The sequence below is a fragment of the Mandrillus leucophaeus genome, unplaced genomic scaffold (assembly GCF_000951045.1).
Source record: "Mandrillus leucophaeus isolate KB7577 unplaced genomic scaffold, Mleu.le_1.0 Scaffold419, whole genome shotgun sequence".
Lineage (NCBI taxonomy): Eukaryota > Metazoa > Chordata > Mammalia > Primates > Cercopithecidae > Mandrillus > Mandrillus leucophaeus.
The window spans coordinates 1,254,378-1,273,150 of NW_012104465.1; the positions used below are offsets into that span (position 1 = coordinate 1,254,378).

At 44.0% G+C, this 18,773-nt stretch overlaps 1 protein-coding gene across 1 annotated transcript in view; it reads right to left on the reverse strand.

The window, feature by feature from the left end:
- The window catches only part of LOC105548704 (acid-sensing ion channel 2-like), a gene marked incomplete at its 5' end in the record, with an annotated part of 298,295 nt that overhangs the window by 10,460 nt on the left and 269,062 nt on the right, over positions 1-18,773 (reverse strand). Inside the window, 3 exons of the mRNA XM_011992871.1 lie at positions 1,487-1,640; positions 3,549-3,605; positions 6,021-6,171. Of these exons, the coding sequence (XP_011848261.1) occupies positions 1,487-1,640; positions 3,549-3,605; positions 6,021-6,171 (362 nt within the window). The remainder of the gene's footprint in view (positions 1-1,486; positions 1,641-3,548; positions 3,606-6,020; positions 6,172-18,773) is intronic.

The following is an 18,773-nucleotide window of genomic DNA, read 5'->3' on the forward strand; positions in this document are numbered from 1 at the left end:
AGCAGCAACCCCACTGGGCACTGCAGACACAGAACATTTCCATCATTGCACAGTATTTGACCTATTGGGGAGCAGTGGTCGAAAATGCAAATTTGAGTCTGTCACTCACCTCTGAAAGCTCTTCAGTGGATCCCTATTCTGTTAGGATAAAGCCTACCCCCTGCGCCCACTCGGCTCAGCCTACAAGACCCTCTTGCTCTGACACATCCATGCTCCCCTTTGAAGTTTTCTCTTCTGCCCTGTGCTGATGGTCTCTGCTGAGCCTCTGCCTAGGACACCCACTTCTCCCATGCTTCCATTCATTTATTCTGTTAAAACACATTGAGTGCCAACTCTGAGCCGTACGCTACACTAGTATTTGGCAGACAACAGAGAACAAAAAAGATAATTTCCTGCCCTCAGGGGGCTTTCAGTCTAGTGGGGCAGACAGGTAATAAACAAGGAAACACAACATGACTATGTAATTACATGCTATAGTGTTATAAAGGAAAACACCAGAGGACTTTGAGAGAAAAATAACAGGAGTGCACCTCATCTAGATGCCTGAGATAACTTCAATTTTATTTTTATTTTTGTTTTATATTTGTTTTAGAGACAGGGTCTAACTATGTTGCCCAGGCTGAGCTTGAACTCCTGGCCTGAAGCAATCCTCCTGCCTTGGCCTCCCAAAACATTGGGATTACAGGCATGAGCCACCATGTCTGGCTGGAGATGACATTTAATTGGAGACCTGCTTAAAGAGGAACCAGTTAGGTGGAGGGTGCGAGGAAAAGAATTCTAGGCAGAGGGAATAGAATGTGCAAGTTCTGCCTGGAAAACTATACATTCTTTAAAAAAATCTCTGGGTTGGGCGAGGTGGCTCACGCCTGTAATCCCAGCACTTTAGGAGGCCGAGGTGGGCGGATCACAAGGTCAGGAGATCAAGACCATCCTGGCTAATACACAGTGAAACCCCGTGTCTACTAAAAATACAAAAAAATTAGCCGGGCGTGGTGGCGGAGGCCTGTAGTTCCAGTTACTCATGAGGCTGAGGCAGGAGAACGGTGTGAACCTGGGAGGTGGACTTTGCAGTGAGCCGAGATCGCGCCACGGCACTCCAGCCTGGGCGACAGAGCGAGACTCCGTCTCAAAAAAAAAAAAAATTGCTGAAGCTTTCCCTGATGTCACCTCATTGCAAGCTGTAGCTAACCCATCATTCTCTCCTTCCATGTGCATCCCCCTATGACAGCCAAAGTCACCCTATATGTCATTCAGTGTGTACTTGTCTATCCACAAGACTGCAAGCTCCTTAAGGGCAGGGGCTGTGTCTTACTCATCTTTGTCTTTGCATTCTGAGCATGAAGCAGAGCTTGACACACAGAGGGTGCTCAGTGAATGTTTGCTGACTTGAACCAAATGCTTATCTCTGCTTTCCTCCTTGATTGCCTCCAATCTCCTCCTTATCCATTTCCCCCTTCCTCCTGCCTACCATGCCCACTAAACTTACGAGATATATTTTTCTGATTTGTTAAATTTCTTCTCAAGGTACTTGGCTGATGTCTTGCTGGGGATCTTCACCATGGAGAGCTCTTTGTTGTAGCGGGTCAGGTTGCAGGGTGTCCTGCAGAGACAGTAATTGCTGTCCTTTTCCGCCAGCAGACCTGGAGGGGAGAGCGAGGTGGGGCTTAGTCAGGTGTGGGGACTGGGATTTCTAAGGATCCAGAGTAGCTGGATTCTAGCAGCTGAAAAGTGAGCTGGAAAGGGGTGCTGGTCCGGGCAAAGTGCGGGGCAGGGATTGTGGAGAGAGGGGAACTGGGCTTTTGCTGTAGGTTGATCTTGTTTTCCTTCTGCTTCCTTTAACTGTCATGTCACTCTTTAAAAATTATTGAAATGTGACCACTTTTGCAGAGGTCTCCAAGACCATCCCGGTGCCCTCAGCTTCCCATGGCTTTCTTCCCTGCTTCTAGCCTCAGTATTCTCATCCACAGAGTGGGTCACCATCAAAGCAAATGTGGGAGACCATTTTACCTGAAACCCAGGGCTCTGTGCTAATCCTGCCGGGGCTCCCTCATAGCCAGTGCCCACCTCCTCTGCCTGGTGGGTTAGGATGCAGGCAAAGATCCTTCATTCCTTTCCCTGGAGGCAACTCCCTGCATCTGGAACCCTTCCTGCCCTCTCCTCTCTTCTTCCAATTAGACATAACGTTTAAGGCATCATTTCCCTCTGACAAAGACTCTCCCTGATCAAACTTAGCCAGGCTCTTCAGAGCCCTGTTCTCGACTAGGCGTTGACCTTGGACCCCATCCGTGCTGGGCCTGCCTAGCCCAGTTTTAGCAAGAATCCTGCTAAAGTCAGTTCAGACAGAATCCCCCACCCTTGATATCTGATCAGCCTGGCCTGCCATCAGCAGATTTCCCCCTATCTTTGAGGTTTTCTCTGGGTAATTTTATATCTACTGAGCCCTCGCTCTGCTTGATGGCTATGAATCTCCAGCTGTCTTGGCTGTATTCTGAGTTGAGTCCCATCTCTTTCCCCTATTGTGATACTCTTGACACCTGTTGCAATTCCCCTGAATAAAGACTTCCTTACCATTTTAACTAGTGTCAGAGTGATTTTTTCTTTAACACCTCCTTCCCTTTTTCCTCTAGCCACCTCAGTGTTTCAGGCTACCCTGGGTTTTGCTGAGTCTTTGCACACATCAGAAGTCACTCCCTCCCCTCTCAGCCCGGCCTCCCTCTCTAGTCCTCCTGGAGGTATCCGGACCTGAGGCCAACACTGTCTCGCTTAGCTCCAGCAAGTGCAGATGCTGAACGAACTTGAGTGCACATTGTTTAAAAAGTCTGCTTGTCTTGATTGTAAGCCATTTCCTGGGTCCAGAGAGAGGCGAGGATGCAGAGTGGGCCTAGCTTTGGGGTGGCAGCTTGTTTGTGCACTCTCTGTCCCTCCTAGTTTTCCAGCTGGGGAACCAGCAGAGTTCTTCCAACTGGCAGACCCCCAGCAGGCCCTTTGGGGAGGAGTAAGGAGTGTGCTCTGTTTTTTCCATTTGCGCACATGCAATGCAAACCTGACCTTACCTCTCCAGCCCTCCTCCACCTCCCCCAGGCTCAATGGAGCAGAAGAAAGATGTGACTTCAGAATCACCTTGGCCTCCCCACGTAGACACCATCGGATTGTGTGAGGGGAGGTATTGCCAAGCTCCTCTGGTGCCCACCTGGCTGCCCACTGTCTATCCTCTCTCCACCTCTGTCCTCTCCCCTGCTTTCCTTAGCACCCTCCGTTTCCCTTGAAACCTACTCCTTCTCCATCTCCACCTTCCATACCTCCTTTCTCTCCCCAGTTCCATTTCCAGCCCTCATCCTCTTGCACCAATTCCCTCCCCAACCTTCTCTTCTTCTTCCTCTCCATCTGCCTCTCCCATCCCTGCAGCAACTCCACTCGGCCAGCCCCTTTCTTCTCATCCTCTCTCCATTCCTTCTTCCGCTTGATCTTTCCCCACACCCAGATGATCTCCTGGATCTCAATCTCAGGCCCCCTGCCCCCATGATTCCATCTGTCTCCTGAGTACTGACCTAGGGCAGGCTCTGCACACTCCTTGTGCTGCTCAGGGGTACAGAAAGGGGCATCCCCTGCAAAGAAGAAACACCAGACAGAGTTACTCAGGCAGGAACATTCATGTCAGCAACACCTCCTCTGCTTTGGGCTTAGGGAAGGGAGTGCCTCCTGGCAGTTGAAGGGGCAGCGGCCTGCCAGTGGGCAGTTCGAAGAGAGCCTTGGATCAGAGTGCACCCCAAAGCTGGAAGGCTGGCTTCTGATCTGCTATGTAAGCTTGGGCAGGCTGTTCATCTCATTGAGCAGGAGACAGTAGGATCTGTATGGCTAACTTCTCCCATGTTTCTCTGTAGGTCCAGCCAGCTCCTGTCGGTGACAGGTGAGCTCGCCTTGAGGATTGAGACTAGGGAGGTGGTGATAAGCACCTTGTAAGCTTGGCTATACATTGTCTTCTTTAACCCATACAGGCACCCTTTGAAGTCAGAAGTACTATATCTGTTTTACCCATGAGAATTTTGAGGCTTAAGCATCTTATCTTCCCAGGACACCAAGCCTAGTAGTGATGGAGGTGGGCTTTGAACAGAGGTCAGTCTGATCCAGAGCCTAGAGCTCTTCTCAGCACAACCACACTGCTGTATGGGAACAAGGGTTGCCTTGTGTTTCTCTATTGCTTTGCTCATAATTCCACATTAGTCACTGAGATGTCAGTATTAGTGTCCTGGGTGTGATTGACACCTCTACTGCTTGCCTTTGGCTAAGGGTTGGTGGGGAAAACCTCACTGGCTGGTGGCTTAGTCTGAGCATCAGGTGAATAATATTCCCCATTGCTGGATTCTCCTTGCTGGGCTCTCTTTGTAGAAACCCAGGATCTTTTTTCTTTCTTTTACCAAGTGCTAAAGTCCACCATGATGTTTTTTTCCTTATCACTTCCCCAAAATCCTTTTGCAGAGCTGAAGAGTTAATAAGCTTTCTCCTTTCCAAAAACAATAGCTTGACATGTTTCCCTGTTTGCTCTGCCTTCTAGGAAGCTCAGAGGACATTTTATTTTATTATTATTTAAAACATACAAATTTATTATTATGTTCCAGCTTAGTAGGTCAGAAGTTAGGTATCAGTCTCATTGGTCCAGAATCAAGGTGATGGATGGGAGGCCGATATTCTTTTTGGAGGCTATAGGGGAGAATTCATTTCCTCGTCTTTCTCAGCTTCCAAAGACCATCCCCACATTCATTGGCCACCCACATGCATCGACTACCCACATTCTTCTGTCTTCAAAGTGAACAAGTTTGCATCTCTCTGACCCGTCTTTCATAGTCACTTCTCCCTCTGACCCTAGCTGGAAAAGGGGGATTGATTTTGAGGATTCTGATGAGATTTGGGCCCACCTGGATAATCTCCCCCACTTAAAGTTGGTAACCTTAATCATTTTGGCAAAGTCCCTTTTGACAGAGGCAATTTTAAAGATCAGTAATTTAAATCTTAGATTACTAAGGAAATTGCTGATAACTAATGAAATAATTCAGAATGTAGCAATGAGGATGTTCATTTCGGCATGGATTATAATAGAAAACAATTGATAATGAACCAAATGTCCAGTATAAGGATTTAGTTAAGTAAAATTGAATAAAGTATGATATAACCATGAAATAACAGCTACTAAATACAAAAACAACATTCCCGGCACATAGTAGGTCTTCAGTCAACATGACTTTTGGTGCCCTCTTCCAATATGCTAAATAATAACCACTGACTTTTATAGTTTACAAAACATTTTATATCCTAGCCTAATTTTCACATTGTAACAGCTAATGATTGTGTTTTAAAGACCATAAATGTGAGAACAGAGAGGTTTAGTAACCAGGTCACACAGTAAATGAGTGGAAGAGCCTAAATTAGAAACCAAGGCCCCATTCATGCGTCCTGGCTGCAACACCACGCTCTTTCTCCCCAGGTCAGCCTTCCACTCTGCACTTCAGCTTCTGGTATGCCAACTGCATGAGATGGCCACATGCATTGTTAGTGTGACAAGAGAGGTGTCATTTCATGCACATTTATTTGCTGGCTAATAGACTATTGCCTCATTTGAAGGAGTGCTAGACATTTGGACACAAAAAGGGAAACATCTGGATGAAAGAAGGAAACATCTGGATGCTCAAACATGTACTACACGAGCTGTAAGAATTGCAAGCATCCAGTTATCTGGACACTAAACTCTCAGAGGTAAGAGCAGCAGACAATTGGCAAACATTGAACACTGGGATGGACATTCCCCCAACACTGGGTGCTTCTGGATAGCAGGATGCTGTCTTGGTTGCTGGACTAGAAGTTTCCACCTGCCCTCTAAATAGGCACCAAATAACAGAGTCTTCCCAGAACATCATCCTTTTGGATCCTAGCAAAGTGGGTGAAGTGTTTCCCATCAGGATGAGAAATGCAAGGCAGGTCCCAGGCAGATCCCAGGGGCCCTGTGGCCACCCCGCCCTGGCACTGACCTGGCATGTGAACCATGCGGCAGTTGCAATTTTCCACGATGTAGCGGGTCTCACAGTCAATCCTACAGGCGGTGATACTGTAAACAGGAAAAAAGTCGAGGCCCATCTCTGAGGATCGGCACTCACCCCACGGTGGGGGCAGGTATGTAAGCTGCAAGACAGGAAGGAGTGGGCAGTAGTCAGCCTCAATAGACTCAGTAACTCATTCATTTACTTACTCAATCAAAAAACAATTATTAAGCATTTAAATACCATTAACTTTATAGATCTTCAACATCTGGCTCCAACACTAGTTTTCTTACCTCATCTTAATTTTTTATTTTTTTTCTTAGAGACAAAGTTTCACCATGTTGCCCAGGCTGGCTTTAAACTCCTGGCTCAAGCGATCCTCCTGTCTCAGCCTCTCTAGTAGCTGAGACTACAGGGGCACACCATCAGACCCCATCCTAACTTAGCTTCTATAACCTTCTTTAAATGTGGTTCCCCTGAGAGTCTCTTAACCCCACCATGTCTTCCCACTCCCACATTTTGTCATCTCGCATCTCTTGGAAAGATCCAACTAAATTCCACCCTCTTGGTTTGAAACATTGGAATCCCAGACCTAGACCTGGAGGACAAAACCCAGAGGAAGATTCAGAATGAAATGGCTCTAGGCACTATCCTTGTTATTTATAGTCCTGGGCCTGGACTAGAGAGACTCCCCAGGTCATGCTGTAGATGGCAGCTTTTCCCTTTGAAGAAAATTACACGTCTATTCTCAGAGGTCCAGTGATCATAAATGTTCTCCTAGCATCTATGGTACTTGCCTAGTGGGAATGGGGAGGATGAAGGATGAGGGAAATAATGGTTGTTGAGCATTTTCTAGGTGTTAAGTCCTTTATATCCATTTTTTAAGATTAAAGAATAAAAACACAATAAAATGTACAAATATTAAGTGCACTATTCAACATATTCTAAAAATGTGTTCACCCATGTAACCAGCACACTAACCAAGATAGAGGACATTTTAAATCACCCTAGAAAGTTCGTTTCTGTCCCTGTCCAATCAGTCCCCAACCTACCTGGGTAATCATGGTTATGAATTCTCTCACCATAGGTTGGCTTTGCCTGTTCTCAAACTTCATATAAATGAAAGCTTACACTATGTGCTCTTTTGCGTCTAGCTTCTTTCACTCAGCATGATGTCGCTGAGGTTCATCTACATGGTTGTTTGCCCCAGGAGTTCTTTCCTTTTTATTGCTGAATAGTTTTCCAGCATTATGTATGACTACACTTCAATTTGCTTATCCTTTCACTTGATCATGGGCGTTTGGATTGTTTCCAGTTTTTGGTAATCATGAAAAAACTCCTATGAATATTTATACATAAGTCATTTTGTGGGCATATGTTTTAATTTCTCTTGAGTATAAATGGCTAGCAGTGAAATAGCTGGTTTGTAAGATAGGCATAGGCACAACCTTATAAGAAACTGCCCAATTGTTATCCAAAGTGGTTCTTCTATTTTGTATTTCCACCAGTAGTGTCTGAGAATTCTCACTACTCTATGTCCATGCCAAATCTTGACTTCATCCAACTTTTTGATTTTAGCCATTTTTGTAGGTATATAGTTGTGTCTCACTTGTATCTGCGATTCCCTGATGGATGATTTTGAGCACAATTTTATGTGTTTATTGGCCATTCATATATAATATTTTGTGAGATGTCTGAGTTTTCTTGTCCACTAAAAATTATTATTTTTTTACTTTTACTTTTGGGTTGTAAGAGTTGTTCGTATATTCTGGATTCAAGTCCTTTGTCAGATACATGTATTGTAAATATTTTGTCTATACCACCTATAGTCTGTGGCTTACCTTTTCATTCTCTTAATAGTATCTATTTTTTAAAATCAACTTCAGAAGATATAATTTATATACAATAAAATGCATCAATTTTAATGTGCAATTTAATAAATTTTTACAAGTGTATACACCCTTGTAACAACTACGCTAATCAGGTATAGAACATTTGCATGAACCCCCAGAATTTCCTATTTGCAGTCACTTCCTCCCTGCCAACTCTCAGGCAACCCCCAATATGCTTTCTGTTATTATAAACTAGGTTTGCCTGTGTATATTATAAACTAGGTTTGCCTGTGTATATTGTATATAAATAGAATCAAACAGTATGCATTCTTTTGTGTCTGGCTTCTTTCTCTCAGCATAATGTTTTTGAGATTCATTCATGCTTTTGCACGTTTTAGTAGTTCATTATTTTTTTGTTGCTGAGTTTTACTTCTTCCTTTCTAGTCTTTATTATTATTTTTAATTTATTTTTCTTACCCTGCTGTATTAGCTAGAAAGTATCATGTTGGAATAAAACTGGACAGAGAGGGTATCTTCCCTTGTTCCTGATCTTAGGAAGGAGGGTTCATTATTTCACCATAATATATTAGGCATATGTTTTTCTTAGATGTGCTTGTCACATTGAGAAAGTTCTGTCTTATTTCTCATTTGCTGAGAGTTTTTATCATCAATGATATATATTTTGGCAAATATATTTTCTACTTCTATTGAGATGATCACACGGCTTTTCTTCTTCATTCTATTAACACAGTGAATGGTATTGATTGATCTGAAGACGTTGAAACCAACTTACATTCCTGGGATAAACTCCACTTAGTCATAATTTATTATCCTCCTTATATATTGCTCTATTCAATTTGCTAGTATCTTGTGGAGGTTTTTTGCATCTATGTTTATGAGGCATATTGTATTTAATTTACTTTTCTTATAATCTCCTGGTCAAGTTTTGATATTGGGAGTATGCTGACCTCATGAAAGCAGTTATGAAGTGTTTCCTCTTTCTCTATTTGCTGAATTTGTATGGACTTGGTGCCATTTCTAACTTAAATGTTTGATAGAATTTGCCAGTGAAGCCATCTGGACCTGGTGATTGTGTGTATGCGTGTGAAGACTTTTAATTATGAATTCAATTCCTTTAATAGATATGGAGACATTCAGATTTTCTATTTCTGTTCTTGTGCTAGTTTTGGTAAGTTGTTTTTTTTCCCCAAGGAATTTGTTCATTTCATCTAGATTTTTGAATTTGTAGGCATAAAGTTGTATGTAATATTCTCTCACCATTTTTTAATGTCTGTAGGATCTATGGTTATGTCTTTTCATGCCTGATTGTTGGTAATTTGTATTCTATTTTTCCTTATAGTTAATAATTTCTAATTTCATTATGCTTTGGTCAGAAAACATCCTCCCAATGGTTTCATTTCTTTAACATTTATTGAGATGTTTTTATGATACTGGACCAGAAAAATAAATCAATGTTTGATCTTGTTGAATGTTCTATATGCACTTGAAAAGTATATGCATTCTGTAACTGTTGGCATACTGTTTTATAAAAGGCAATTAGGTTTAGTTGTTTAATAGTGTTGCTCGGATCTTCTATATCTTTACTAACTTTTTAGTCTGCTTATTCTTCAATTATGAGAGAGGAGTATCAAAACATCTAATTATGACTATGGATTTGTCTGTTTCTCCCTTTAGTTTTCTCAATTTTTGCCTTGGGTATTTCTGAAACTTACTAGGCATATACATATTTAGGATTGCTATGTCTTCCGGATGACTTGATCCTGTCATCACTGTGAATAATCATCTCATGCAATGTCCTTGTTTTGAAGTTTACTTTGCATGATAACAGACGTGGCAGCTTTATTCTCCAACTATTTATCTTTTTCTATCTATTATTTTGTTTTCATCCTTTTACTGTTAACTGTCAGAATCTTTATATATTTAAGGTACATCTCCTTTTGAATGTGTTTTTAAGGTACATCTATTTGAGTGTCGTATTTTATCCTGTCTGACAATCTCTGCCTTTTAATTGGAGGGTTTGATCTATTTACACGTAATGCAATTTTTGATATAGTTGGGTTGAAGTTATCATGTTGTTCTTTGTTTCCTATTTGTCCCCATTTCTATTTCTTCTTTTGTTCTCTCTCTTCTGACTCTTTTTGGGTTAATTGAATATTATTTTAATAGTTCATTCTGTTTTCTCCTTTGAGTTTCAATTTATACCTCTTTGTATTATTATTTTTAGTTGTTGCTCTAGGATTTACAGTATTCATCCTTAACATCACAATATACCTTGAATTAATATTATGCCAGTTCACATATAATTCTATTAATTCTATTTATATTGCTTGTGTGTCATACATGTTACTTCTGCCTCTGTTATAAACACTATAATACACTGTTTGTTTGTTTTTGTTTTGAGACAAAGTCTCACTCTCTTAGGCTGGAGTGCAGTGGCGTGATCTCTGCTCTCTGCAATCTCCGTCTCCTGGGTTTAAGCAATCTCCTACCTCAGTCTCCCAAGTAGCTGGGACTATAGGCATGCACCACCATGCCCAGCTAATTTTTGTACTTTTATAGAGACAGACTTTCACCATGTTGGCCAAGCTGGTCTCAAACTCCTGACCTCAAATGATCCACCTGCCTCAGCCTCCCAAGTGCTGGGATTACAGGCGTGAACCACTGTGCCTGGTCACACTGTTAATATTATTTTTGCTTTAAGCAGCCCATTGACTTTTAAAGAAGAAAGAAAGCTTATGTTTTATATTTATCCACATATACACCATTTTTATTGTTCATCATGCTTCTTATAGATCTGAATTTTCCATTTGATATCATTTCCCATCAGGCTGAAGAATCTCTTTTAACTTTTTTTTTTTTTTTGAGAATGGGTTTACTTGTGGCAAAATTTCTCAGTTTTCATTCCTTCAGTTTCATTCCTTCAGTTTCATTCCTTAAGGTGAGGAGTTCAAGACCAGCCTAGGCAACATAGTGATACTGATGGCAGTGGCTGCTACCATCATGCCAGCTGCAGCTGTGCAGCTGGGGCGCACACTCCATTGTGCCAGTGGGAGCCCTGACCCTTCTGAGTTAAGACTGGAGCTCCCCGTGCCACTGCACCCACAGCTGCAGACCCAGGCCTCCTGTAACTCCTGGGCAGGGCTACAGCCACCCAAACTGCAGCTGTGGATCCGAGCCTCCCTGTGCTCTTCTGGGAGCTGGCAACAGGCAGGATCTGCCTTCCTGGGGTTGCAGCTGCAGCTGCGGCACCCACAGCTGCAGACCTGGGCCTCCCACTCCAGGAAGCAGGGAGGAGCAGGGGATAAGTGGGAGCCCTGCCCCTTCCAAGTTGGTGGGTGGGAGCTCCCAAGTACAGCTGCAGCTGCCCTCCCAGTGCAGGACCTGGGCATCTCTGTATCCTGCACCCTGAGTGGCCCCAGAAGGGACCACCCCAACCCATCCCTGCAGACTGGTGGGTGTCTGCTCCCACTACCTGGCCCCTCTTGGCTCTTGGAGCCTCCTCTGAACTTGGAGCAGGGTTGGGGGCCAAGGCCCAGGGCCATGAATTACCACAGGAGGCAGACTGATTCCTGGCAGGAAGGGGGTGGGTCCCCAGTAACGACCCACCTTCAGACCAGGGAAGACCTGAAGGCTGTGGGATGGACTGCCAGTCTTGCCCACTGGAGTTGGGACTCAGGGTGCCCCTTCCAGGCCCACTCATGGCTGCTCATGCATGAATCGGCACACACTTCCTCCCCTCTGAGGTCCATAAAAGCCCTGGGCTCGGCCAAAGCGGAACAGAGGATGGCCAGAGGACCAAGAGGTCACAGAGATGAGGAGACTGGACGACCAGCTACAGAGAGGAGTACCCTCTCCACTGAGAGCTGCAGAGATGACCTGCCAGCAGAGGGGAGCTACCCTCCAGGGCCTTCTCGCTGCTGAGAGCTGAACACTCGATGGGGTGAGCTGCCTGCAGAGAGGAGCTACCCACTTCTCTGAGCTGTTCTAACACTAAACAAAACTCATCTCCTTCTCCTTCTCTTCTCTTTCTCCTTCTCCTTCTCCTTCTTCTTCTTTTTCTTCTTCTCCCTTCACTTGTCTGCATCCTTCATTCTTCCTGGATGCAGGACAAGAACTCAGGCAAAAGCACCATGGCCACAGAGGTTTCCAGCCAGAAAAATCGACACCCTAGAGATCCTGTAACAATACCCTGTCTCTAGCAAGTAAAAATAGTCAGGTGTGGTAGTGCACCCCTGCAGTCTCAGCTACTCAGGAGGCTGAGGTGGGAGGATCGCTTGAACCCAGGAGTTCAAGGCTACAGTGAGCTATGATTGTGCCACTGCACTCCAGCCTGGGTGACAGAGCATGAGGCTCCTCTAAAACAAACAAATAAATAAACACCCAAAACCAACTAAAAAAAACCTACAACGTCTTAGTTTTTTCATTATTTTTGAAAGATTTTGGCTGTAGATAGAATTCTAGGTTGATAAGTGTCTTCTTCCAGAATTTCAAAGGTGTTATTCCTCTGTCTCGGCCTCCATTGTTTCTGATGAGAATCAGTCATATTCTTTTTATTGTTCCCTGCAGGTATTATGCCCCCTTTTCTCCCTCTGGCTGCCTTTGTGCTTTTCTCTCCATCTTTGCTTCTCAGGATTTAAACTACATTACGCTTAAGTGTGGTTTTCTTTGTAGTTATCCTGCTTGGGGATTCTTGAGAATCCTGGATCTGTGAAATGATGCTTTTGAACAAATTTGAAAAAATATTAGCCAGTATTTCTTCATCCGTCTCTCCTCTCAGGGATACCGCTTATATGCATGTTGGAGTACTCGACACTGCTTATAAGTCATTGGCACTCTATTCCCTTCCATTAGTCTTTTTTCTCTTTATGTATTATTTTAATAATTTTTATTAACCTGTGCTCAAGTTTGGCATTCATTTATTGTTCTGTATCCAATCTTCTATTGAGTCCATAAAACAATTTGTAAATTTCAGATGGTATGTTTTTCAGTTCTAGGGCTTTCATTTTTTTTAAAGGTTTCCATATCTTGACTAAAATTTTCTCATTATTTACATCTTTTTCTGCAATTATTTAACACGTTTATCATTGTTATTGTAAAGTTGCTGTTTTCTAATTCCAACATTGGGATTATATGTAGATCTATTTCTACTGGTGGTTTATTTTTCTTTTCATGTTTCCCCTCTTTCCTCATGTGTCTAGGAATTTTTGATTGTATACTGGGAGACAGACATTTTTATTATATACTGAACATTTCAGATAACTCTTTTTGGTGACTGGGTAGATTTTCATTCTCTGAATGCTGTTGAGTTTTGTTCTAGTAGGTGGTTAAATTAATGGTGTACTACTTGATTTCATGGAGACATTGTTTAAGGCTTAGTTTAGAGATAGGTATATTTTAGTTTTGTCCTTAGTCCTGGGGTTTAGCTCCTGATCCTGGGATGTGATCTTAACTCCTAAGGAATAACACTTCTGGGCTTAATGGACAGCCTGAGTTGTTCATCAAGATTTTCTAATTTGGTGAGATTTATATGTAGCCTATCTCCCCATGCAATGGCAGCAGCTGAAATTACTACTCAGCTCTTTCAACTGTTGTCATCCCCCTGGGCTTTTTAGACTCTCTCCCTATCCACATACAGTTCAAAGTTCAACCTAGATTTTAGGGATGTTTGTGTAAAAATTTGAGGGATCTCCCTCTGTGGGTCCCTCTTTTCTAGGATTTACCCTTCCAATTTTCAGCCTTTCTGGCAACCCTGAATACTGATTTCTGGTTCTTTAACTTAATGCTTGCTGATTTCTGGTTGAGCTCCACCCCCAGTATTCCCTTAGAACTTTGAAATGCCCTCAAGGGAGAAGCCATAGCTCACCTCTGGTTTATGCCTGGTTTTGGTCTCTCTCCAGTGCTGTCAAATAGTAGTTTGAAAATATTTTGTCCACAGTTTATGATTGCTATTCCCAGGAGAGTTAGTCTGATATTAGCTTCTTCACCATTACTGAAAAACCAAAAGGCTTTATACTTACTTACTTTAATATTTGCAGGGCTTTTTTTTTTTTTTGAGGTAGATGTTCCTATTATCATGTTATTGATGAGGAAACTGAGTTTCAGGAAGGTTAAGTAGTCTGTGCAAGATCACATACCTTGTGAGGGGCAGAGTCAGCAGATTTCTGATCCTAAACATGTGCTTGCTAGTGACATAGTGCCACAATGCCCCATATATCATGGAAATCGATGGGAGGGATGGAGAAACCCTCCACGGAGCACTTTTCAGACCTTATTTATTTGGTTAGTTAGTTTTAGAGACAGAGTCTTGCTTTATTGCCCAGGCTGGAGTGCAGTGCCATGATCATAGCTCACCGCAGCCTTGAACTCCTGGACTCAAGCGATCTTCCCGCCTCAGCCTCCCAAGGAGTTAGGACTACAGGGATGTACCACCACAGCCAGCTAATATTTTGAACATTTTTTTTTTTTTTGTGGAGATGGAGTCTTGTTAGGGTCTCAATCCTTCCGCCTCCACCTCCTAAAGCACTGGGATTACAAGTGTGAGTCATCATGCCCAGCCTTTCTTTGGTTTTATCTAACTGCCCTGTTCTTCCTTTCCCATGAAGCCTTGCTCTACTTTGTCATATTACTCTTTCTTTTCAGTTTGTGAGCTAAACAGGCTTTCACAGAGATTTCCTGTATGACCTTGAATAAGTCACTGCTCCCCTCTGGACCTTAGTTTCTCATCTGTAAATAGGAAGGTATTGGAAGGTAGACACCACCAAGTCCCATTCAAGTGTTGATATTCTATGATTTAGAATTGGTTGGATCCCCTACATTGCTCAATATTGGATCCATGGACACACAATCTGGATTTTGGAGGGACTAATCATGCCTTTTGGGCAGGGACTGGGGGTCTAAAACGATGTAGATTAACTTTGAGGGAAACTCGTTTCTTTCTCTTCTACTAAAATGGGTTCTTACAATGGGTAGACAATGAATGTAGCTGGTGAAGCTCTGGAGATGGGCCAAGGTTTGTTCAGGGTCAGCCACTTCCCCCTCTTTTTTTTGCAGAGGTCATGATTCAGATACTCCGCCTACCCTGCTGTGGCTGTTTCATCATTTGCTCCATCAGCGTCTCTGAAGCCTCATACACAACAGCAGCTGGAAAATTACTGTGTGCACAGCACCGACTCTTGCTTACCAATGAGTGTCTGAAAGTGGGTTGGAGTATTTGTTTATCCTGGGTAAGGAAAGCCTCAGGGGGAACCTGAAGCACCATCTTCAAATATCTGAAGAACTGTCTCTGGGAAGAATTAGATTTGTTTTCTGGCATCCCAAGGGAAAGATAGACACAAGAATAGTTGTAATAAGGAACGTGGGATGATGATAACGTTTATTTTTGTTGCCGGCACTGTGGTAGGCACATTATAAGCATTGGATACATTCTGGCTCAACATAAGGAAGAACTTTCTAATCTACTGGTATAATTCAATAATAAAATCACTGTCTTGGGAGTGAGTTCTCCATCACAAGGGCTGTTCAAGCAGAAACTTTACAACAACTTGGCTGGGATGGGAAGAGAGAGAGATTTAAGCATTGGGTGTACAGTTAGATGAGATGACTTCCATGATCTCTTAAGCCCCTGTGTCTAATCATAGACCTTAAATCTCTTATTCAAATTTGAGAATGAGAGCTAGCAGAATGACCCATGCGGAACCTTTCTCTTTCAAGAGACAGCTGTGTGACTTTGGGTAAGCTACACAGCCCCATCCCTCGGCCCCAGCTTTTAGTTTCCTTATCTGATTAAATAAGTTCAGTGCTCATATGCTAGTAGGTGCTTGCCAAGACTTAGTTCTCATCCTCTTCTCTTAATAAACTCCTTCATGTTTTTCTATCCTTTCATTTATTCAACAAATATCCCAGCTCCGCCTTGGCTCTCTTTACAATTTGGCTAAACAGTCCAGCAAATCTCTGCCCTTTTTGGCTTAAGTTATTTTGAGTTGATTTGCTTGTGATAATGACTCCTGCCTGGTTCAGACATCCAAGTCAAGGTGTCATCAGGAAGATGGATCTATGGGAGTGGAGCTGGGAGAGAGATCTGGGCTACAGACATGAATGTGGGAGTCATTAGTGTATAATGAAGATGTAGGGTGGATGAGCTAGCCCGGAGATCGAGGAGAGACACCCAGGATTGAGATGCTCCTGCATGTACTTGACAACTCATCCCCCCCACTCTTTCTCCACTGTGCCATGGAGCTGGAGGCTTTGATAATTGCTTAAATTTACCACCAGAGCAAGGAATGCAGAACTTTTGTGATTAAATACCCTGGTGCATGTCTTTCATTGCTCCACTGTCTGGCGCTTCCCTCAACAGTCGCTTTCATTTTGTGGAGAGAAGCTGATGTTTGCCCTTAACCTGCCTAGGGACATCCTTATGTTGTTCTTCAATCATTGACTTTTCCAGCCTCTCCCAGACCAAAGATCCCAAGGCACACCAGCAGGTGGCGCTGCAGCAAGCACAGCTGCCCAAGGCCCTCTCCGCAGCCTTCGCGGCCCTAAGGGGAGTCCAGCCAATCTCCTAGGACCTTGCCAAGCTCCCTGGGCCCTTCCCTCCTTTGTATCTGCAGCCACACTCTGAGGCTTTGACTTAGATGCTGCTGTGAGCAGATGCTGAGAAGATGATGAAACTGCCTAAGAGTACGTTGTTTCTGCTCCTGGAAAGGGCAGGAAAGCATACATGAGGAGAGAGGAAAAAGGAGGGATACAGGGAGAGATACACACCTCGCTCACCTGATACCCACCTGACTCTTCTGTTATGTCAGCTTCTAGGCCTTCTGCAGCAGGGATTGGACGTGGTACTCACAGCGCTACTCCATGGTGCTACAGGGATTAGACATTTGCTTACATGGACCAAAGTCCATTAGGCTTGGGGGTATCCCTGAGGGTTCCTGCCCAGGCAGAGGTCAGGATCTTCAGCCTTGCCTGGCCTGGCCTGGCCTCTTTCTTTTCCTCACTGACCAGTGTGTCTGAGATCCTGGCTCATCTTCTCCTGGGAATGCCCATTTAAGAACCTGTGCTCCATGGTCAAGACTAAGCTGGGTTTGAATCCTGGCCCTGACACCACCTTAGCTGGGGGACCTTGGACAAATGGTTGAGAGCCTCTCTGACTTTCCCTTCTGCATAAGAATCAATCCTGAGATACTGGCTACTTCAAAGGATGCTGTGAGTTTTGAACATGTTAAAGTATGTGTAACCCAGCTATTACCCTTGGCTGACATCTGCTCTCTGTTCTGCATAACAGGACCTGACATAAAACGCAGCCCCTTGTTAAGTTGTATAGAATGCCCACTCACCCTGGGCATTAGAACATACAGAACATGTCAGAGGGAGTTGGAGGAGGGGGCTACCTCAGAGCAAAGCAAAACCTTCGACTGGAAGAGACGATTCTACTCCTCCTTCACCTGCCTGATCCTGCTCCCTCCCCATCTTTTTCTCTCTTTCTTCGCCCTCCTCCTTTCTCTCTCACTCATGTGCTCTTACCCTTTTCCAGGAGCAGAATCAACATGTTCCTAAGCAGTTTCATCCTATTCTGAAGTCTTGGCACATGGCAACATCCTTTCCCACGGAGTCTCACTCTATCGTAGTATTTTCCCAAGGAAAGGAAGTTCCCTCCCTAAGAGGAATTCCAAGGCTAGATGTTAAGATATTTTTCTGCCTTGTTGTATAACAAGATGGAACACCTCCAAGAGTGCCTGATGTATATAGATGGTGAATAAACGGCAGCCACGGTCTCACCGTGAGTCAGAATTGCCGTTCTATCTCCCCAGTTAGGAGGTTGGCTCAGGGAGTGCAGTGAGTGATGGCTGGAGCCCACCTAGCCATGCCTTTGCATCAGTCATGAAGAGACACACTCCAGTGACCCATGGTTCCAATGAAGTCTCCTGTCTGGGATCTCTGTCTGTGTATTATTAGCTGGGAAGCTACCATCCAACAGTGTTGACCACTTCTTCACAATGGTGTCAGCAATGCAATGTAGTGGGTGGTGGTGTGAGAAGAGCACTATGGGGCATGAATTGTAACCTCTCAGCCTAACTTATCTGCTCCATTGAATCAGGGGTCTGGACCAGAAAATTGCTAAGCTCCAGGGTCTTCAAAGTCTTTAAGTCTACACATCTCAGTTACTGCCATCCAGGATGGAGGGTGGTAGGCGGATGGGCTACTCTCAGATGACTAGGACTGGGGTGGTCTAAATATTTAGGTCAGAAATGTTTTCTTCCTTTTTTTCTTTGTCTGGAGAAACTGATCAAGATGAGGCCAGCATGACCCTAGCTTAGAGACAACCTGAACGCCTTCTCGCTGGGAAAAACTGCCTTGGGAGTGGAGGCAAAAAGTCTCCTTTGCTATCTGTTTTTCAGAGCATAGTCAAAAGGAGTGTTTGGCTTGCTCAGCAAGGCTCTATCATTGACAAGGTAGTGCTCAACCTGACGGATGTGTCCTTTGAGATTGTGAGAGACAGGAGTGGGGGTGCACCCTGGGCTGGTATCTTGTTGGGGGCCTCAGAAAGACTTTTGTTAGCTGAACTAGCCCAGTGGTCCAACCTAGTTGTATAAAGACTTCATTAATTCCTAGAATGTGTCAGGCACAGGGCCAGACACTGGGGCTACAGAGATGCATAAAACAGGGTACTTGCTCTCACGGGGCCCCTGTTTGCCTTAGCCCCTCCTGCTACCATCTTGAGGCACATCTCCAGACCCTGGAGCCTGTTCTCTCCCTCCTCCTCCTGCCCACACAGCTGAGGGGTGGTGGGAAGAACTGGTGAGCTCTGTGGTCTTCGTCAAGTTACCTAACTACTCTGGGCCTCAGTTTCCTTATCTGCAAAACAGAGATAATGATTTGCAACTCTGAGGACTTC